Genomic DNA, 22,438 nt, shown 5'->3' with positions numbered 1-22,438 from the left:
CCAGGCGGACTTTGGACGAGGTGATTCGACGGCGTTTTCTGTATGGGATGGGGATGCGAATGGATGCGTGTTCTTCTGTGTGTGCTATACTTGGCACGTTGGCACGTACGGTATGAAACGAAAGTACAGGTAACCTGAAGGTGAGGTAGGGGTTGGGATGCGAGGTATGACGACAAAGCACAGCAAAGGCCCTGCATGGTGGCCGGATCAGAGACAACAGGTAGCGGTACTCGAGACGGTGGCGCTACCGGCATGCCAAGTACAGGAGAACGCAATACGGAGTACCGACCGCCCAGTGCTGTAGTGCTGTACAGTATCAGTAACTCGTGTGCTACCTGTACACCTCAGCTTGGATACCTGGACGGAGGATGTCGAGGGAATCTGAAGGATGATGGAGGGGGGGAGATGGAGATGGAGATGCGCGTTCGATGTGGCGGATAGATAGGGCTGAGCAGCATCCCGTTTGCTCGATGCCGGACCCTGAACCTGACCCGACCTGACCTGAAGCGATGTGATGCTCCGAGCGGAAGGACAGGGTTAGTACAGTGGGAGTCTGGAGGTTTTGTGTAACCGATGTCATCACAGCAAATGGATCGCATGGATGTGGATGTACGAGCACTGAAAGAGACTTGGAAGGGTACCTCGGGGCTAGGTAGCGGTACAAATCACAGGCAGCAGCTGGGGGCAGTGCCGAAGGGAAAAACGCAACCCCTGTTAATGCTGGCGAATTGGGCGTGAGAAACAACGGATGGGTTCTGCCCGCCCAGCCCATAATAAACCCAGCCCATCGCAAATCCATGCCAGCGCCTGTGCCGGCCAGGTAAAAGGCAGAGAGCAGAGAAGGAAAAAAGTGACAAAAAAGAAAAAAAAGAAAAATTCTCAGCGCTCAGGACCCAAGGCTCAGTCAGCAGCAAGACGGGAAGAAGAGAAGAGCAAAACTTTTGCCCCCATCGACTAGATCTTGCTTGACATCAACCCCCCCCCCCCTCTCCCCCCCTCTTCAAAACAAACCCCCTCTCTCAACCCCCCAAGGTTCCCCAAACGCACACCAGCAGTTTGCCTGCTCGCACTTTTTTTTTTTTCTCTCTCTGGTCATTCTGCCCACACCTCCTACCCAGCGCGCACCTCCACGCTTTGCACGCCTCTGCCAGCCCCATTAACGACACCCCCGAACCAGGATTCCGGGTTTGCTCGATAGAAACGAGGGACGGACAGGAAGCACAAGAGACGAAGGACAACGTCGAGATCTCAAGATCCAAGATCCAAAGGCGCTGCGCTGCCAGAACGTCGGTCGTCGACGCTTGACCGTCGCGATCGATCGATCGTAGAGCCGCGACCGGTCCGGCTGACGACGACACGCCCTGACGCCGACCGGGCCGTGCTTCGTGCTTGTCGTTATTTTTTATTTTTGTTATTTATTTTTTTAATATTTTTTTTTTCGCGACTCGAGGCGACCGACCGATCACGAGAAGCTCATCATGGCTAACCTGGGCCAGTCCGGGCCCAATCCCCACGGCCTGGCTTTCCCCCAGTCGTCCTTCAGCAGACGCAACACCGGCTTTGCTCCCGCCCACCCGAACCAGCCCAACAAACAGTCTCCGGCGCCTCAGGCGGCCTCGCCATACCAGTCGCAAGCCTATCCGCCGCAGCAGCCGCCTCAGGGCTACCCTCAACACCTCTTCAACACGCCGGCGTCGGTCAACGCAAGCGTCGCCAATGCCTCGTCGCGCGCGCCCAACATCCACGTCCCCAATGCCCTGCCGCGACAGCAGCGCGCCGCTCCGGCGCGGCAGCAGATGCAGGCCCAGCCGAACCCGCCGCCCATGCTCTTCCCGACGTCGATGAGCCAGCCTGTCGCACACGACTCTATCCTCTCTCACCAGCACCATCCGCAACACCACCCGCAGCACCCGCAGCAGCACCCGTCTCAGCAGGCATTGGCCGGCCATCCGGGGCACGCGCAGCAGCAGCACCACCAGCAACAGCAGCAGGCGGTTCAGCAGCAGCAGGCAGTACAACAGCAGCAGGCTCAGCAGGTCCAGCATCACCCGCAGCAGCAACAGCAGCAGCACCATCAGCAGCCGCAACACCATCCTGCTTACGCTCAGCACCCTCAGGCTCACCAAGCGGCTCATGCCTCTCACCAGACACATCAGACGCACCAGACGCACCAGGTACCGCAGCAGATTCAGCAGCAAGCCCAGCACCAGCACCAGCAGGAGCAACTTCATCATATACACCCGTCCCGCTCCCAGCAGGCGGCACAACAGCAGCAGCAGGCGCAACAGCAACAGCAAGCACAGCAGCAGCAGCAACAGCAACAACAGGTGAAGCAGCAGCAATCTTCGCGGCAGCAATTGCAAATCCCACAGCCCCAGGCTCAGCAGCCGGTGCAGCAGCAGGTACCACAGCCGGTTCCGCAACCAGTCCAGCACCAGGTCCAACAAGTACAACACCAGCAGCAACAGCATCAAGCTCAGCAGCAGGTACAACAACAGCAGCAGCAACATCAACAGCACCAACATCAGCAACAGCAGCATCAACAACAGCATCAGCAGTTACAAGCTGCTGCTCAGCAGCCTGAACCCATTTCTCAGCAGCAGCAGGATAACCATGCGGGAGAGGACTTGGATATGGACGGTCAACCGGATGGAGACGATGACAACAGCACCCTGGCGCCGTCGAAGCTGATGAATGATCAATTGGCAGCCACTCAACCTTTGGGAGAGATGATGTCACCACCTCCTGAAGGCGGCAGTTATCCCACGCTCGAGGCCGTTCAGAAGGCTGTCCTGCGCTACTGTACCTCGGTTGGCTATGCCATCGTCATCGGACGATCCAAGAAGACGGTGCCAGGCCTGAAAAAGGTCCTGTTCGTCTGTGACCGGGCCGGCAAGCCACCAAGCCGGGTCAGCCCCGAGTTCAGAAAACGTAAGACATCGTCGAGAAAATGCGACTGTCCCTTTGGCTTCTTTGCCATTGAGCAGCGAACTCAGTGGACTATCCGCTACCGGCCGGACCCTTCGCACTTGCAGCATAACCATGGACCGAGTGAGAGTCCGTCAAATCACCCTGCAGCTAGAAAGCTTGACAGTAAGATGGTTGCCGCTGTGAAGCAACTGAAAGATAGTGGTTAGTATTCATCTCCCAAAAAAAGTCGAAGAATGACGGAAGTGGAAAAGGGGAGAGGCGGAAAGGCCTGTTGGGCAGAAATTCTCGCTAACCGATCCTATGTGTAGGTGCAGGCGTATCTGAAACACTGCAGATTCTCCAAACTGATAATCCTGACTGCCACTTATTACCGAGGGACATTTACAACGCGCGGGCTGCGATTAACCGTAATCCGCAGAAAGTAGCCACGGGCCTGGCGGAGAACCGGCCGGCCATATACACCAAGCCGTTGCAGTCGCCCGAAGACCGCATACGAGCCGAGCTGAGGCGCGAGCTGGCCAAGGCCCGCGAAGACTTGAAAAAGATTGAAGAGGAGAAGCAAAAGGAGATTGACGACCTCAAGGCCAAGATGGCGGAAAAGGACAAGCTGATAGAAAAGTTTGAAATGTTTATCGACATTTGTAACGGCAGAGTCATTCTGCAGAGAGAAAGGCTAGCTGGTCCTGAAGGCGGCGCGGCGGGTGGTGGCAACCCGAGTGTTTAAGCCTTCGCTGCTTTTGCGTTTGCCTGTTCCCCCTCCTCAACTCAACCCCCCTTCTTCCCTCCTCCTGGCGTATCGGTCTTTGATATGATATACATTAAAGGGGCACACTGGAGAGCAGTCGGTCGTTCCGGTTCTACGGAGTCTAAGTCTACATACGGAGAGGCGTTAAGAAACGGTATGGTGTGCTGGTTTTTCATTCATTTATGACTTTTTCTGTGTGTCTTTATGCAAGTATATGACGTTGTGGATCGATTTTCTTTGCTTTTCTATCGTTTTTCTCTTTTCCTATCAGAGGAGGTGGATTCATTTCCGACCTGTCCAGAGACTTAAATTAAGACGGCTTTTTTTGCATTGAGGTCGTTTTCTTTTTTCAGTTTTTTTTTTTTTTTTTTGTCTTTTTCATTTTTTACGTTTTCTGCTGTTGCTCTTTTTTCTTTTCCGTTGGGGCGTCAAATATGTAAACCTGGTCTTGAGGATGATGAAGGGGGGGACTATGTTGATGGATAAGCAATTGGTAGTTTTACGTTGGTAGAATTTACTTAAGGGTCAATGTTTGAATGATAAAGTAAATGCTTTTTTTTTTCTTTTTTTCTTTACGAACGTGGCCCTTTCTGTGGTTTCTTTATGTTGTTTTCTACTCCTCCCTTGCGCTTTGGGGATGAATGAACGCATACGCATGCACTGTGGGTGCGATGATATTGGCCCCTCTACCTACCTAGTATTATCTATATAACCTCAATTCATATGCATACCTCCATTTCCTTATTAAGACGAGAGCCGCATATCTAATGTACACAAATCCTACGACCCTGTAACACCACTAACGTGGTACAGCTAATATGCACGTACGTAGCGTTCCAGAAAATAAAGATGGGAACGAGGTGGAGTGTTAATATCGAGATACCGAAAAAGATAGAAGACGTTGGTTGAATCGAAAAGGAGAAGTGGCGTGGCGTGGCCGTATGGAAATGGATTTGCTAGAGGGAGGGTGTGGTTTGCGGTTTTATTTCTGCATGGAGATGTGGTGTCGAGTGTACCTTATCCGGTAGACGCACCCCGTGTGGTTAGGGAATTTTTTTTCCCTCCAGGGGAGGTGTGTGTGTTTTTAGGGGACGGGAGTTGCGGGATGGTATGGAGGCAAGGTAAGGTTGGGTTTAGGTTTGGTCTTTTGGTGGCCCGGGGTGGTTTTTGTTTGTAGATGAATGATACTGTACTGGCAATTGTTCTTATAGAAGGGGGTGATGGAGAGGAGGGGGTTGGATGGTTTGTGCGGTGCTGATTGGGATGGAACAGCTGATGAGATGAGTATTTTGAATATTGTTTGGATGATTGGTGAGGGATTCCACGTATGAGGAGGCGTTGCTGGGAATAGGGAGTGATGGGTTAGTGTTCTGGAGATTGAGCTCTACTATTAGTTGCCGTCCGCTAAAACTCTTGGTGTAGATATCAGGAGTACAGTATATCAGATGGATGTAGATATTGGTTCATGCACCTGTACTCGATGATGAGGTGCTTCAACTTCAAACCTCAACTACGAGTAATTGATTGATGCTCACTCAACTGGGATCTTCTCTACATCAACGCCTTTTCTGTTCCATCCACAAAAAAACTAAAACACCAAAAACAATGGCCCTCAAAACGCCACGTCTCTAGCCAATCAGGCACTCATTCGACCTTGCTCCCACCCCCACCCGCGTGCGCTGGCAGCTTGTTGTCCCACCGCCTGACGATTGATTGATTCACAGCGACTACAGCAGGACTAGCACTGGACATGGAACTAGGGGTCCCTCCGTTTGGGTTTGGGCTTGGTTTGGGGTCGAGCAAACCGGAGGTTGGGGCCATTTTAGCTTCAGTTCGACGGCTTGTGCCTGTGCTGTAGCGCATTTTGCATGTACCACCTCTGTAGTGTACTAAGCTGCTACGGATGTATGTACCTTTTTGTGGATTGGTTTGGACTGGATGCATGCTTCTGTCTTTGTGCGGTGAGCCTCCTATTCGTTCCCTCAACGGCACTTCAGTTTCTCTGCTTCTTCTCCCTACGCATTGTCTTCTTCGTCTTTTCGTTTTGCGATTTACTCTGAACCCCTGCAAGAGACTAAAGTCGATTCCTGCTCGCTTGTGACAGAGCGAGACCCCGGAATCTCGGAGTGTTTCTGTGTCGGTGTACTCACACTGCGGTACCTCGAGCTACTTCTGCCAAGGTACGAGCTCAACGTGCAGCGGCGCCACGCCTGCATCTCTCCTTGTGAAACCTCCTGCTTTGTACTCACGACAGCTCCCAAACTGCACGCGAATAGCATCTTCTACCTTACCTACTGCTTGTACTTCTTTTCCCCCCTGTCGAGCTTCCTTTTGTCCCGTTCCTCTGCCTGAGCCCCTCTCCACACAACCCCTGGCCAACATTCCTTCTAGCCCCCCGATAAACGAGCAAACGAGCGACCTCGACACACCCCACCATCGAAACCTATCCCGAACCCGACGTCTCTGGAGATGACCGGCTTCTCGACATAGAAGCTCCCTTTGTCCCCTTCTTTTTCTCGGTCTCTTCCACAACTCGACGCTCGCGCCATGGAAGTGACCTCGGCCAACGCCCCGAGCCTCGGCGCCTCCAACGGCAACGGCGTCTCGATCCCGGCGCCCTCGTCGCCCTCACCGACGCCGACGCCATTCCCGACCATCGAACCCGAACGCGTGGTTGACCACCTCGCTGCCATATGCGAGATTGCCCTGGGCGCATCGCGGAGCGACCTGGAGCTGCCGGGCAACCTGCTGCACAAGGCGTCGTATGCAGAGACCATCTCGCGGTGCACGCGCTTCGCCAACGATACGCTCAATGTGCTGTATATCCAGAAGGACGTGGTCCAGTCCGGGTCGCTGGAGAACGGCAATGAGAACGGAGACGCGGGCGAGAATGGCAATGGCGTTGCTGGTGAGGATTTCTGTACTTCTCTCTCTCTCCCCCGACTCCCCCATTTCCTTGTTGTCTTTTTTGTAGCAGCTCTTGTTTTGTTTTCTTTGGCTGACGCTTGTGATAGCTCCCTCTACCTACGACTACACTCTTTCGACCGAAATCACCTCTACACCTACTACCGTCGCCACTTTGATTTTGCTCAAGGCATCGCAAGCGATTGATCCTTCTCGTCCTCTTACCTCTCAGATATTTATTACTAATCTACCTGGTCCTGCCTCCCTTAATGCCGCCTCGGGAGAGCAGGGCGTTGCACTCTCCCCGTGGGAGGTGCTCCATTCTCAAGTCCACCATGCCTTGGTGCCATACTTTGACGCAAACAGCAAGAGCCAGCAGCTGGCCAACGGGTCCAGGGGGCGAGATGTCGATGCGAAGACGGGCATTCCAGTTACCAAGAAGCGGTTGAACGACTTGGAGCTGAGTCTGCTCCATCTGCAGCAAAACGTCGATATCCCCGAGATTTCTCTGGCGTTTCACTCGCTTATTCAGAATGTCCTCGACGATGCCGAGGTTACCCAGACGAAGCCCTCTATGGAGGTGATTCCGAAGAATCTTTTACAAGACAGCAGTTTTCTCAACAAGCTGCAGGCCAACGTCAACACCTGGATCAAGTCCATCCAGGGCATCACCAAACTAACAAAGGAAACCTCGTCCAACGCTGTTCAAGAGTTTAGCACTGCTAGCCAAGAGGTCAACTTTTGGCTGTCCATGGAATCTGCGCTGGAGGGTATTGAGGACCAGCTTAGGAGCGAAGGTGTCCTCCTGACCCTCGACGTATTGAAGCATGCGAAGCGTTTCCAGGCCACCGTCAGTTTCGTTGCCGATACGGGCCTGAAGGAGGCCAAGGAAAAGGCGCAAAAGTACAACCAGCTGATGCGCGACTTTCCGCTCGACGAGCTGCTGTCTGCTCCATCTTTGCTAAAGGTTGAGGAGGCCATTACTCAGATCTTTGCTCACTTGATGAAGAAGCTGAGGGTGTGCCCGTATCCTATTCGGAGAGCGCTGAGCTTGGCTCAGGCCATTTCGGCGGATCTAAACGACGTGTTGCTTCGTTTGCTTCCGGGTACCGAGCTGGTCAACCTGGGCTACCCAGAGTTTCAGAACGTCATGCGAACATGCGACAGCATCTTCGTTGCCTGGGAGGACAATATCAAGGAATTTACGCACCTGGCTCGTATGCTCATCATCCGCAGAAACGAAAAGCGGATCCCCATCAACGTCGAGAAGAACCACTCTGAGCTGGAGTCACGAATCAAGTATGTCAGCGCATTCCGAGACAACCACGAACAGCTGCAGAGGACCATTGTCAACGTTTTGGGACCAAAGGCCATTATCCCCGGCGTTGTCGACATCACTTCCTCTTCTGCCAACCCCACTGCTACTGCTGGCGCCGTCATTGAGGAAATGGGCGATGTAGATGCAGTTGAGGAGGTCAAGCGAGCCTGGGAAGCGCTGCAGAATGTCGATCTCTTGGATGTGACGGACCAGGGCAAGGAACGGTGGGCGCAGGCCGAAAATCTGTACAATGAGCGCACAACACGAGTTGAAAACTCCATCATTGCGAGGCTGCGTGACCGCCTTGCCACCGCCAAGACTGCCAACGAAATGTTCCGCGTCTTTTCAAAGTTCAACGCTCTGTTTGTGCGGCCCAAGATTCGTGGTGCCATTCAGGAGTACCAGAACCAGTTGATGGATCACGTCAAGCAGGCTATCAATGGCCTACACGAGAGGTTCAAGCAGCAGTATGGCCATTCCGAGGCCCATGCCATGGCGCAGCTTCGTGATCTCCCACCAGTCTCAGGTGCCATCATTTGGGCTCGTCAGATTGAGCTCCAGCTTGACGGATACATGAAAAAGGTCGAGGCCGTCCTTGGACCCGACTGGACTCTGCATGCCGAGGGCCACAAGCTCCAGGAAGAAAGCGAGCTGTTCAAGAACAAGCTGGATACCGGCAGGATATACGACGCTTGGCTGGCTGATGCCAATCGGCGCAAAATCTCAATCGCTGGTCAACTTTTCAACATCAACCGAGTGAGGTCTGCAGGTGGTATCCTTGAGCTCAATGTCAACTTTGATCCTCAAATCATCACCTTGTTCAAAGAGACCAGAAACTTGACCTGGCAGTCTTACCTGGTTCCCCATGCGGTGACCACTGTGTCCAAAGATGCCAAGAGAGTGTATCCTTACGCCGTTAGTTTGATGGAAGGTGTCCGAACTCTGTCCCAGACGCTGCGGCAGATATCCACAATGGGCGAGGAAGCCATCCTCCTCAACGGATACAAGAACGAGGTGTACAAGCTCATTGGCGACGGTGTCCCGTTGAGGTGGGAGTCCTTTGTCAACTCACACGAGCTCTTTTATGCCGATCAGAGACAGATTCGCCCCTTGCTTCCTGGAAGCACCGGATTTGGACCGGCCAAGAACACCGAGAGCAAGCATGGCATGTTCATCTGGGGCTTCTCGGCGGCCGTTTCCGTGCTTCAGTCAAAGACGGCTACCCTTAATTCCATCTACGCTACAATCGAGCAGGCTCTCAAGGACCTCAGCGGCTGCCCCTACGATGCTGCTGCTTTCCAGTCTTACCTTGATACTATCCAGGGTGCTGTTGATCAGCTCAACTTGGAACAGTATGCCAACCTGGACTTTTGGGTGCGTGGTGTCAATCACAAGGTCCAAACCATCCTGCTGGAGCGTCTTTCCACCGCTGTTCAGGCCTGGATAGCTGCCTTTGAGCAAGATGTCACCGAGGAAGATAGGTGGAAGCAGTCCAAGGACGACGATGGAAAGCAAGATGGCCCAACCATGAAGCGCCTCATCCTTGAGATTACCATGCGGAACCAGGTCATCTATCTTGACCCGCCGTTGGAGTACGCCAGAGCGAGCTGGTTCCTCCATCTCCACGACTGGCTGGGCATTGTCTGCAATCTGCGCAAGATCAAAGCTACGCGATACCAGATGAGCCTTAACACTGACGCCCAAGAGGAAGCCCGCTTCACCGACCTGCCTTCTCACTGCGCGGATATGCTTCACCGCGTTTACCTGTCTGTCGAGAAGAAGCTCAGGGAAGTGAGCATCTATGTCGACAAGTGGCTCCAGTTCCAGTCTCTTTGGGACCTCCAGTCTGACCAGGTCTACGATATGCTCGGTGACCACCTCCCTCGATGGCTCGAGTGTCTCCAGGATATTCGAAAGGTCCGAACGACTTTTGACACGCAAGAAGTTAGCCGCTCATTTGGCCACATCACCATTGACTATGATCAAGTCCAGACCAAGGTGAATGCCAAGTACGACCAATGGCAGCAGGAGATTCTCATCAAGTTTGCCAACCGACTGGGCAACCGAATGCGCGATATCAACGCCGAAATCGAAAAGGCGCGAAAGAACCTCGAGGGCCAGAGCTCAGACACCTCATCTACTGCGGCCGCCGTCTTGTTCATCACGGCGGTGCAGAGCTGCCGACGCAACGCAAAGTTGTGGGCGCCAGAGATTGACATGTTCCGCCAAGGACAGTCTACTTTGGTGAGGCAGCGCTACCCATTCCCCAATGACTGGCTCCACATCGAGCAGATTGAGAGTCAGTGGGAGGCACTCAAGGAGATTCTGGAGAAGAAGTCCAAGATTATGGAGGAGCAGTCTGATGCGATGCGAGCAAACATTATTGCTCAAGATAAGCTGATCAATGAGCGCATCAATGAGATTGTGGCCCAGTGGAATGAGGAGAAGCCAGTATCTGGCACTATCCAGCCCGACGTCGCCTCTGCAACTCTGACCACCTTTGAGACTCGCATCACGGCTTTGCAGGAAGAGTTCCAGCAGGTCATGAAGGCAAGGGAAGCCCTCGACATTCCCGGCAACAATGACAGCATTTTGGAAATCACTCTGGAGGAAGTTCGTGATTTCCGGTCTGTTTGGTCCAATCTCTCCACCATTTGGACGAGTCTCAACGAAACCCGAGACATGCTGTGGACTGCTGTTCAGCCCAGAAAGATTCGCCAAAAGGTTGATGACTTGATCAAGAGCACAAAGGATATGCCTAGTAGAATGAGGCAGTACGCCGCTTTTGAGCACGTCCAGGGAGTCTTGCGAGGCTTCCTCAAGGTCAACAATATTCTTTCTGACTTGAAATCCGATGCTATTCGCGAGCGACACTGGCATAAGATTTACAAACAGATTAAACCCCAGAAGCGCTTCTCACCTAGCTCCATGACTCTTGGTGACGTCTGGGATCTTAATCTCACTGCCACCGAAGTCATCGTCAAGGACATTATCGCTCAGGCTCAGGGAGAGATGGCTCTCGAAGAGTTCTTGAAGCAAGTTCGTGAAACGTGGCAGAACTATGCTCTCGAGATGGTCAACTATCAAAACAAATGCAGACTTATTCGTGGTTGGGATGACCTCTTTGCCAAGTGTAGCGAGAACTTGAACTCTCTCCAAGCTATGAAACACTCACCTTACTACAAGGAGTTTGAAGAAGATGCCGTGGCGTGGGAGGACAAGCTGAACCGTGTCCACGTACTCTTCGACGTCTGGATCGATGTGCAGCGCCAGTGGGTGTACCTGGAGGGTGTCTTTACCGGAAACGCGGATATCAAGCACCTTCTTCCTATCGAGTCTGGTCGATTCCAGAACATCAACAGCGAATTCTTGGCCGTCATGAAGAAGGCCAACAAAACGCCCTACGTCCTTGATGTGCTGAACATTCCTAATGCCCAAAAGTCCCTGGAGCGTCTGGCTGAAATGCTGAACAAGATCCAGAAGGCTCTTGGTGAATACCTGGAGAAGGAGCGTGTTTCTTTCCCCCGATTCTACTTTGTTGGTGACGAAGACTTGCTGGAGATGATTGGTAACAGTAACGATACCCTACGTATTGCCAAGCACTTCAAGAAGATGTTTGCTGGATTGGCAGGCCTCATTATGGATGACGAGGGAGTCATCTCTGGCTTCACTTCCAAGGAGGGCGAGGCTGTCACACTAAACAAGGAGATTTCTTTGGCAAAGACGCCTAGAATCAACGACTGGCTTGCGCTGCTGGAAAATGGAATGAAGCAGACGCTGGCTGAGCTGTTGGCCAAGGCCGTGGAAGAGTATACTCCGATTTTCGAGTCTGAAAACATCGATCGGGAAGCTCTGGTTACCTTTATGGATGCGTTCCCCAGTCAGATTGTTGTCCTCGCAACACAGGCTGCCTGGACGACAGCTGTCGAAAACTCGCTTGCTGCTGGCGGCCAGACACTGCAGACTCTTTTTGAGAGAGAGGTGCAGGTTCTTCGCGTCCTTGCGGAGACTGTTCTGGGAGACCTCGAAGTCATCCAGCGCAAGAAGTGCGAACAGCTGATTACCGAATGCGTTCACCAGCGAGACGTGATTGAGAAGCTGGTCAACGTCAAGGCTGATTCGGCCGGCCACTACCTTTGGCAGCTCCAGATGCGCTATGTCTACACTCCCGAAGGCAACTTCCTCACTCGTCTGTACATCAAGATGGCCAATGCCAAGCTGAACTATGGCTTCGAGTATCTCGGTGTCCCCGATCGTCTCGTTCGAACTCCTCTTACCGACCGATGTTTCCTTACACTTACCCAGGCTCTTTGCCAGCGGCTCGGAGGTTCGCCGTATGGTCCCGCTGGTACAGGAAAGACAGAATCCGTCAAGGCCTTGGGTGTCCAGCTTGGAAGATTTACGCTCGTCTTCTGCTGTGACGACACTTTCGATTTCCAGGCCATGGGTCGTATCTTTTTGGGTATTTGCCAGGTTGGTGCGTGGGGCTGCTTCGACGAGTTTAACCGTCTCGAAGAGAGGATCTTGTCTGCTGTTTCGCAACAGATTCAGAACATCCAGCTCGGTCTGAAGCAGGGAGCCGAAAACGACAAGTCGCAGATTGAGCTTGTTGGCCGACAGCTCCGCGTCAATGAGAACACGGGCATCTTCATCACCATGAACCCCGGTTATGCCGGTCGTTCTAACCTGCCCGATAACTTGAAGAAGCTTTTCCGAAGCGTTGCCATGTCCAAGCCCGACAAGGAGCTCATTGCCGAAGTCATGCTGTACTCGCAAGGTTTTGGCCAGGCCAAGAGGCTTTCGAAGCAGACGGTGCCCTTCTTCGACAAGTGTTCAAAGGAGCTGTCCAAGCAAGCCCACTACGATTTCGGTCTTCGTGCGCTCAAGAGTGTTTTGGTCAGCTCTGGTGGTCTCAAGCGTTCTCGTTTGTTGGGTGATGGCGATCTTGGCGCTGAAGAGATTGTCGAGCCTGAAATTCTTGTGCAGAGTATTCGCGAGACGATTGCACCCAAGCTGATCAAGTCGGATGTGGACATTATGATCAACATCGAGGAGGACTGCTTCCCTGGCGTCCAGTACGTTCCTGCCAACTTGCACGCTCTGGAGGATGCTATTCGTACGCTCGCTGCTGAGCGCCAACTTGTGGTGACGGATCTGTGGATGACCAAGGTTCTTCAGCTGTACCAGATTCAAAAGATTCACCATGGTGTCATGATGGTCGGTAACTCTGGCACGGGTAAATCAGCCGCCTGGAAGCTCCTGCTTGATGCTCTGCAAAAGGTGGAGAATGTCGAGGGCGTTTCTCACGTCATTGATTCCAAGGTCATGTCCAAGGAGGCTCTTTACGGTAACTTGGACTCTACCACTCGTGAATGGACGGACGGTCTCTTCACCAGCATTCTACGAAAAATTGTCGACAACCTTCGTGGCGAAGACTCCAAGAGACACTGGATTGTCTTTGACGGTGATGTTGACCCCGAGTGGGTAGAAAACTTGAACAGTGTGCTTGACGACAACAAGCTGCTTACCCTGCCCAACGGAGAGCGTCTCAACTTGCCGGCCAATGTCCGCATCATGTTCGAAGTTGAGACGTTGAAGTATGCAACGCTCGCCACTGTTAGTCGATGTGGTATGGTTTGGTTTAGCGAGGATACCGTCTCGCCCAACATGATGGTGACCAACTATATCGAGACGCTCCGCAGCGTTCCCTTTGAAGACCTGGATGAAGATAACGTTGCCACAGGCCAAAGCCCGGCTAAGACGCTGGCCATTCAAGCCCAGGTTGCCGATATGCTCAAGGGATACTTGACAGAGGAAGACTTTATTAACCAGGCCTTGGAGCGAGCTCAGCGATACAACCACATCATGGAGTTTACTGTTGCTCGTGTTCTCACGACTCTGTTTTCGCTATTGAACAAGGCTGCCCGCGATATAATCGAGTATAACGGACAGCACGCCGACTTCCCGCTAGAGTACGATCAGATTGAGGGTTTCATGGCGAAGAAGCTGCTTCTTGCGCTTGTCTGGGCACTTACGGGAGATTGTCCGCTTGGTGACCGAAAGCTGTTTGGTGATGACATTTGCGCATTTGCCAACTTTGGGTCACCACCACTGGATGGTACCAGCTCACTTATTGATTTCGATGTTCTCCTGCCCCAGGCTGAGTGGACGCCATGGCAGAACCAGGTGCCCACCATTGAGGTCAACACACACTCCATCATTCAAACCGACGTTGTCATCCCGACCCTGGATACCGTGCGCCACGAGGATGTCCTTTATTCTTGGCTGGCTGAGCACAAGCCTCTCCTCCTCTGCGGTCCTCCTGGTTCCGGTAAGACAATGACACTCTTCAGTGCTCTTCGTAAGCTGCCCAACATGGAGGTTGTCGGTCTCAACTTTTCCAGCGCAACTACACCTGATCTTTTGATCAAGACGTTTGAGCAGTACTGCGAATACAAGAAGACGCTGAACGGTGTCATGCTGTCTCCTACTCAGATTGGTCGTTGGCTGGTCATCTTCTGTGATGAAATCAACCTTCCGGCTCCCGACAAGTATGGTACTCAGCGAGCAATCTCCTTCCTCCGCCAGCTTGTGGAGCACAACGGCTTCTGGCGAACTTCTGACAAGTCGTGGGTTACTCTTGACCGCATCCAGTTCGTTGGTGCTTGTAACCCGCCTACCGATGCCGGCCGTACGCCCATGGGCGCTCGTTTCCTTCGCCATGCTCCCCTTGTCATGGTTGATTACCCCGGCGAGCTCTCTCTCAACCAGATTTACGGCACATTCAATGCCGCCGTGCTCAAGATTGTGCCTTCGTTGCGTGGATATGCCGAATCGCTTACTCATGCCATGGTCCGCTTCTACCTCGAGTCTCAGCAGAGGTTCACGCCCAAGATTCAGCCTCATTACGTGTACAGTCCTCGTGAACTTACTCGCTGGGTTCGTGGTGTATATGAAGCTATTAAACCTCTGGAGGCGCTTTCCTTGGAAGGTCTCATTCGTATCTGGGCGCACGAAGCCCTGCGACTTTTCCAGGATCGTCTTGTAGACGAAGAAGAGCGAAAGTGGACCGAAGAATCTGTTCGTCGCATTGCTCTCGAGTATTTCCCCTCCATGGATGAGGAGAAGGCTCTTGGCGGCCCCATTCTGTTCTCCAACTGGCTGTCCAAGAACTACGTCCCCGTCGACCGAGAGCAGCTCAGAGACTTTGTGTCTGCTCGTCTCAAGACTTTCTGCGAGGAAGAGGTCGATGTTCCGCTTATCCTTTTCAACGACGTCTTGGAGCATGTGCTGCGTATTGATCGTGTATTCCGACAGCCGCAGGGTCACTTGATTCTCATTGGTGTGAGCGGTGGTGGCAAGACTACGCTCTCGCGATTCGTGGCCTGGATGAACGGTCTCAAGGTGTTCCAGATCAAGGTTCACGGCAAGTACTCGGCTGAAGATTTCGACGAAGATTTGCGAGACGTGCTGCGGAGATGTGGCTGCAAGGGTGAAAAGATTTGCTTCATCATGGACGAAGCCAACGTTTTGGACTCTGGTTTCTTGGAGCGCATGAACACCCTGCTTGCCAACGCTGAGGTGCCTGGTCTCTTTGAGGGCGATGACTACGTTGCCTTGATGACGGCTTGTAAAGAAGGTGCCCAACGACAAAACTTGCACCTTGATTCACCTGAGGAACTGTACAAGTGGTTCACTCAACAGATTGTCAACAACTTGCACGTCGTCTTCACCATGAACCCGCCCGAGGGTGGTCTCGGCTCCAAGGCCGCCACCAGTCCGGCCTTGTTCAACAGATGTGTGCTGAACTGGTTTGGAGATTGGTCTGATCAGGCGCTGTTCCAGGTTGGCCACGAACTCACACACTCTATCGACCTGGATAAGAGCAGCTTTAACGCTCCGGACACAATCCCGGTGGCTTACCGCGGCTTGCAGCTACCACCGTCGCATCGCGAGACAGTCGTCAACTCTATGGTCTACATCCATTACTCGCTGCAGCGGTATAACCAGAAGCTGTTGAAACAGCAAGGCAAGGTCACCTTCTTGACTCCTCGTCACTTCTTGGACTTTGTTACCCAATATGTCAAACTGTACAATGAGAAGCGCGAAGATCTCGAGGAGCAGCAGCGCCACTTGAATGTCGGTCTTGAGAAGTTGAGAGATACCGTCGACAAGGTGCGTGATTTGCGTGTCAGTCTTGCGGAGAAGAAGGCACAGCTCGAGCAGAAGGATGCCGAGGCAAACGAAAAGCTGCAGCGAATGGTTGCAGATCAGCGTGAGGCAGAGCAGAGGAAGAACACTTCCTTGGAGATTCAGGCGGCGTTGGAGAAACAAGAGGCAGAGGTGGCAATGCGGAAGAAGGTTGTGTTGGAGGATTTGGCAAAGGCTGAGCCTGCGGTCGAGGAGGCCAAGGCCAGTGTCAGCAACATTAAGCGACAGCACTTGGTCGAAGTGCGTGGTATGTCTAACCCTCCACAGAGTGTCCGGCTTGCACTGGATGCCGTGTGCACTTTGCTTGGACACAAGATCAACGACTGGAAGGCCGTCCAAGGTGTGGTTCGAAGGGAAGATTTTATTGCCAGCATCATCATGTTTGACAATGCCAAGATGATGACCAAGGGCCTGCGGAACAAGATGCGCAATGATTTCTTGTCGAACCCCGAGTTTACTTTTGAAAAGGTGAACCACGCTTCCAGGGCTTGTGGTCCTCTTGTCCAGTGGGTCATTGCCCAGGTCAGCTATTCAGATATCTTGGATCGTGTTGGACCTCTCCGAGAGGAAGTCGAACAGCTTGAGGAGCAGGCGCTCGAGACAAAGGCTAGCGCGATGGCGGTCGAGAAGAACATTGCGGAGCTCGAGTCTAGCATCAACACTTACAAGACGGAGTATGCCACTCTCATTAGCGAAACCCAGGCCATCAAGGCGGAAATGTCAAAGGTCCAGTTCAAGGTCGACCGAAGTGTCAGGCTTCTTGACAGCTTGTCGTCTGAGAGGGCTCGTTGGGAGGAAGGAAGCAAGTCGTTTGAGACTCAGATCAGCACCCTTGTTGGTGATGTTCTCGTGGCTTCTGCCTTTTTGGCTTATAGCGGTCTTTACGATCAGACGTTCCGAAAGAACATGATTGACGACTGGTATCACCAGTTGGATTTGTCCGGTATCCAGTTCAAGTCGCCTAACCCGGTGACGGAGTACTTGTCCAGTGCGGATGAGCGACTTGGATGGCAAGAGAATACACTGCCGGTCGATGACTTGTGCACGGAGAACGCCATCATTCTTAAGCGCTTCAACAGATATCCTCTTATTATTGACCCGTCTGGAAGAGTTACAGAGTTCTTGCAGAAGGAGTGCAAGGACCGCCGCCTGACAGTTACGAGCTTCTTGGATGATACCTTTACAAAGCAGCTTGAGAGTTCGCTGCGTTTCGGTAACCCCATTCTTATCCAGGACGCTGAGCATCTAGACCCCATTCTCAACCACGTCTTGAACAAGGAGTACCAGCGAACTGGTGGTCGTGTCCTCATCCAGCTTGGCAAGCAGGACATTGACTTTTCGCCATCATTCAAGCTTTATCTTTCTACCAGAGATCCGTCGGCTACTTTCGCCCCGGATATTTGCAGTCGTACTACTTTTGTCAACTTTACCGTCACTCAGAGCAGTCTTCAGACTCAGTCACTTAACGATGTGCTCAAGTCGGAGCGTCCTGATGTGGACGAGAGGCGATCCAACCTCATTAAGCTGCAGGGCGAATTCAAGGTCCATCTTCGACAGCTGGAGAAGCAGTTGCTGCAGGCTCTCAACGAGTCTCGCGGCAACATTTTGGACGACGACAAGGTCATAGAGACGCTGGAGACGCTCAAGACGGAGGCGGCAGACATCTCCGACAAGATGCGCAACACGGAGGGCGTCATGGCCGAAGTGGAGGAGATTACGCAGCAGTACAGCATCATTGCCAAGTCGTGCAGTGCAGTGTTTGCCGTTTTGGAACAGCTGCACTACATTAACCACTTTTACCAGTTTTCGCTGCAGTATTTCCTGGACATTTTCCAGTCGGTGCTGCGCGGGAACAAGAACTTGGCCAAGGAGACGAATCACAATGTTCGCCGAGATATTATTGTCAAGGACCTCTTTGTCAATACCTTCAAAAGGACGGCGCTTGGTTTGCTGCAAAAGGACCGCATCACTTTGGCCATGCTTCTCGCTCAGGCGTCTCCGTACAAGATGGACAAGTCGATGATTGACGTGATTCTTGACAACCGGATCGCGGGTGTGGATGTGTCTTCTGACCTCGATGCCAAGGATGCGGCTTTCCAGGATGCCCGAAAGCTCAGCGTGCTCAAGGAGAAGCTCGATGCCATTCCGAGCAGCGATTGGGACAAGTTCTTTACCGAGGAGCTGGCCGAGGCTGTAGTGCCCAAGGTTTGGGAAGAAGGCACCTCGGAGACGGACCAGGCTCTTTACTCCCTCTTGTTGGTCAAGCTTTTCCGCATGGATCGCTTTGTTCCTGCGGCGGAGCGCTTTGCTACTCTCGTCTTTGGCTCCGACATGTTTGACATTGTGGACGACTTGACCAAGACTGTTAGTGAAGTATCTGCTACTCTCCCGATTGCCCTGGTGTCTAGCCCTGGCTTCGATGCCAGTTACAAGGTGGACAGTCTTGTGCAGAGAATGAACGTACGTTGCACAAATATTGCCATGGGTTCGAACGAAGGTCTGGCCAGCGCCGACAAGGCTGTCAGCAGTGCAGCAGAGACGGGATCGTGGGTCCTCATCAAGAACGTGCACTTGGCGCCGACGTGGCTGCAGAGCCTGGAGAAGCGCATGGAGTCGCTCAACCCGCATAGCGATTTCCGCTTGTTCCTGTCTATGGAATCGAGTCCCAAAATTCCTGTCAACTTGCTCCGTGCCTCGCGCGTACTCATGTATGAACAGCCGGCTGGTGTGCGAGCCAATATGAAAGACTCGATGTCTTCGCTTTCGACGCGCGCGGTTAAGAGCCCCGTTGAGAGGACGAGACTTTACCTCTTGATTTCATTCTTGCATGCTGTTGTGCAGGAGAGATTGCGATATGCGCCGAACCTTGGTTGGAAGGGTTTCTGGGAGTTTAATGATAGCGACGTAAGGATCTCTTTCCCTCTTTGGAATTTCCGTGTAGAATTTTGCTGACTTGTGATGATAGTACGAATGCTGTGCGTTTATTGTTGACGTCTGGATTGAGGGAGTTGCTGGCAATCGAACCAACATTGCGCCGCAAAACATTCCGTGGGACATGATTCGCTACCTGGTCACAGAGACGTATGGTGGCAAGATTGATGATGAAGGTGACTTTAAACTCCTCGGACAACTGGTTACGTCGTTCCTCACACCTGCTGCCTACGACGCCGACCACAAGCTGGTGGAGGGAGATGACCCGCTCCTCGTTCCGTCAGGTACTGGTCTGCAAGACTTTTTGGCCTGGGTGCACAAGCTTCCTGAGCGTGAGCCGCCTACGTACCTTGGTCTGCCGGCGAATGCAGAGAAGTTGCTGTTGGTTGGCTTGGGTAGGAGCTTGGTTGAGAATTTACGTAAGGTTACGGGGTTGTTGGATGAGAATGAGAGACTTGTGACGGATTCATGAATAGAGATGGGGAAAAGGAGAGATGATTAGATGATGAATGAGGATTGGGATTATGGGCCATGATGGTTTTACGTTATGACCTTTTTGAGACGATTAGACGGAGGTTATTTATGCTTTTTTTTCGTTTTCGTTTTGTGTTTTATGGAGGGGATGCTGCTTAGTAGATGAGATTATGCGGATACCCTGAGATGAAACTTGTTGATTGGTAGTTTTAGAGGTATGCATATACATATGTGTTTTTATGATTCAGATGGTATGTGTTGTGAATTTGGAGTGTGGTATGGTTGATATGTGTGGATAGATGAACATGATATTGCCGGATATTCACTCGCTCATGTTGGTATTGTGATCCTCATTTTTATTTCGATTGAATGATTTAAAAGACTAAATCAGTAGCAAAGATTAGTGTGTTTGCATGATTGCTTTTTACAATTCGCTCCGTGCTACATCACTCCTCGACAAGTGCTCTATCGGCCTTTCTCTGATCTCAATTCTTACGACAACTTTATGATTCCCAGCCAAAAGCTATGTGCGATACAACAATATGTACCTACTGGAAAACGACCTCTATTTTGCTCAAAGAAATTTTCGTGGTAAAATTAGATTGCTGGATTGTGGCAAAAGAGTCTTTGTCTGTGGAAGTTATACTTCTTGTACGCAGCAGGAGAGGCTGCCGTCTACTGAGGTGTCTGGTGAAGCTTTTGTAGGAAGAACGAAAGTATGGGAAGCCTAAGAGGCGAAAAGGTAAAAGAGCTTGTTAATGGTTATATAGATAGTCGATTAGGGAATAAGTCGTCGTTGTAAATTGCTCTTGAATGCGATTGGTAGTTGCCGTCGAGAGGCGCTTTAACAAAGATGTGCAAGAAGCTTAGTAAATGGATAGTAAGGCGGGACAAATGTATATTTTTGGGTATGAGGGATACATTTTTGGACACAAATGGTACCTATATTTTGGGCATATAGAGTGCCTTGACGATGCCAATATTTATGTTCAAAAAGAGGCCGATGGATCTTCAGCATTGCCGTTCAAATGGCATATCACTGGTATTGAACCGCTGGTTCAGAGTACACCAGTATTGGATATTAGAGATGAGCTTTTAATTTTAGTTTCAGGAAAATCTGGATAATTTCGAAACAACTTACTATAACAATGTTTGTACAAAGTATATGCGTTCCGTGGCGCATCTTTATCTTGGTAGGCTTGAGGCAGTTATAGAATATACGTTCAGACAAGATAGAGATATTTAAGAAGTCTCGACCCTTCCTTTCTCTGTCGTTGTAAATTTTCATTTCAACTTATTCTGTCCTTTTAAATTTCCTTTCATTCATTCTTTCCATCTGGCCTGCCATTTTAGCGTTTGTCGATACACTCATCAAGGTGTTTATCCTCACTCCCAAGAGTATCAGTGTTTAGCAACACTACTTGTCTCTCATTAAGCTACTCAGCATCAGTTCTATCATTCTTTGTGGCCGGAAAAGTATTATTTCATCGGAACATCAATATCGTTAAAAACTTTGTCGCTATTGATTGCTACGGTCAAATCGAATCAGGTACAATTATGGGTATCATCCTGTCTAGTTTGCGATTTCTACGTCGCTTGCTGGGTAACAGCGACGATGCCAGCAACAGTGACGTTAACGAAATGAATCCGTTGTACCGGCTTCCGCCAGAGCTTTTTAGCATGATAATCAATAGCCTGGATTTACACGACGAGTTTGTCCTTTCTCAGACAAGTCGTGGCCTGCGGAGCTTCTTTCGTCGCCACTGGGAGTGGGAGATCTCTCAACTCCCCTCTAATGATAGGTCTCGATTTTGGGCAGGATTGGCATTTACTTTTCCGGGTCACTGGGCATGTCCGCAATGCAACAGAATGCACCCCATGGATGAGTCGGATACACCAAATACACCACAGAATCCTCCTTGTGGTGCTGATCTTTCTCTACGAATGATCAACCGAGGAGGTTATTCCCTCCAACAGAATCACATACAGAGTGCTCTAAAGCTCTCTCGCCTGGGAAATTCGCACCAAAATTACCTCGACAGCTTGATGAGGCCCCATAAGCACATTAGAGTGACGGAATTTATGTTTGAGCCGTCCTTTACAGAGACCTACACAGCGAGGCCTAGAATTATTAATGGCCGATTCATCCTGCGAAGAGAGTGGGTGATTACAGATGAGTGTAGTGTCATGAGACCTCTCTTCGATCACATCACCATCCCCGGCTGCCCACACTTGAATGTCTTTGGCAAGGGGATCATGCACTCCAAATGGTGGAAACGGACGGCAGCCAGATGGGCTCAGGGGGGCAACCCCAGGCTCAGAGCAAATATCCACCTTGAGCAGGCGATAGAAAACGCGATAATATACGAAGGGTGTGGCGTTATCTGTTCTTGTCCACGGTGCCCGACGGACTACGAAGTCAAAGTCTCTAGGGATATGCGGACGGCGACGATCCGGGCCTGGCACGACTTTGGCGGAGAGGGTGCGCCCGTGGACACTGGTTGGGACGCACATGTAAAGACTCCTGGTGTATTGGATTGGGTTTACGAAGAGCTGCGGTTTGGTCATGTTCCAGGTAGCATTGAGAGGTTGTGGGTGTATACCCATGAAGAATCAGAACTGGCAAGTCAGCAGAGGGCGTCTGGAGAGGTCAACTCATGATGCTAATTCTACCACATGGGTTGGATTGGATACGTATGATGTGTATAAAATAGACTGGCAATGCGACGGAGTATGTATTTACTGAAGGGGTGTGTTATTTTGGTGGTTTGGTTTTATTTTTCGTTTTGGCGCTCATTAGACAAGACCATATATCATGGACTATGCGATGCGTTCATCATACCTACGCTGGTGGTTTTATTTATATCGCAATAATAGAATATTCCTCTTTTATTTTCACATTATTCAAGATTATAGAGTATATG

General features: G+C 51.5%; 3 protein-coding genes across 3 annotated transcripts; all 3 read left to right on the top strand.

Moving 5' to 3' along the window:
* Positions 1-1,478: 1,478 nt before the first annotated feature.
* T069G_01205 (uncharacterized protein) lies at positions 1,479-3,655 on the top strand (the record flags this gene model as incomplete). Its single annotated transcript, XM_056168415.1, has 2 exons — positions 1,479-3,132; positions 3,240-3,655. 2 exons carry the CDS (start codon positions 1,479-1,481, stop codon positions 3,653-3,655), a joined length of 2,070 nt encoding a protein of 689 aa, XP_056033731.1.
* A 2,568-nt stretch (positions 3,656-6,223) lies between these two features.
* Positions 6,224-19,512, top strand: T069G_01204 (dynein heavy chain and region d6 of dynein motor domain-containing protein; the record flags this gene model as incomplete). The annotated part of the gene is made up of 4 exons (XM_056168414.1): positions 6,224-6,584; positions 6,691-13,495; positions 13,544-19,013; positions 19,075-19,512. 4 exons carry the CDS (start codon positions 6,224-6,226, stop codon positions 19,510-19,512), a joined length of 13,074 nt encoding a protein of 4,357 aa, XP_056033730.1.
* A 1,871-nt stretch (positions 19,513-21,383) lies between these two features.
* T069G_01203 (uncharacterized protein) lies at positions 21,384-22,175 on the top strand (the record flags this gene model as incomplete). Its single annotated transcript, XM_056168413.1, has 1 exon — positions 21,384-22,175. One exon carries the CDS (start codon positions 21,384-21,386, stop codon positions 22,173-22,175), a length of 792 nt encoding a protein of 263 aa, XP_056033729.1.
* Positions 22,176-22,438: the final 263 nt, after the last annotated feature.

This window comes from Trichoderma breve, chromosome 1, assembly GCF_028502605.1.
Source record: "Trichoderma breve strain T069 chromosome 1, whole genome shotgun sequence".
Lineage (NCBI taxonomy): Eukaryota > Fungi > Ascomycota > Sordariomycetes > Hypocreales > Hypocreaceae > Trichoderma > Trichoderma breve.
The sequence above is the reverse complement of the archived record's forward strand: the minus strand, read 5'-3'. Positions and strand labels throughout refer to the sequence as shown.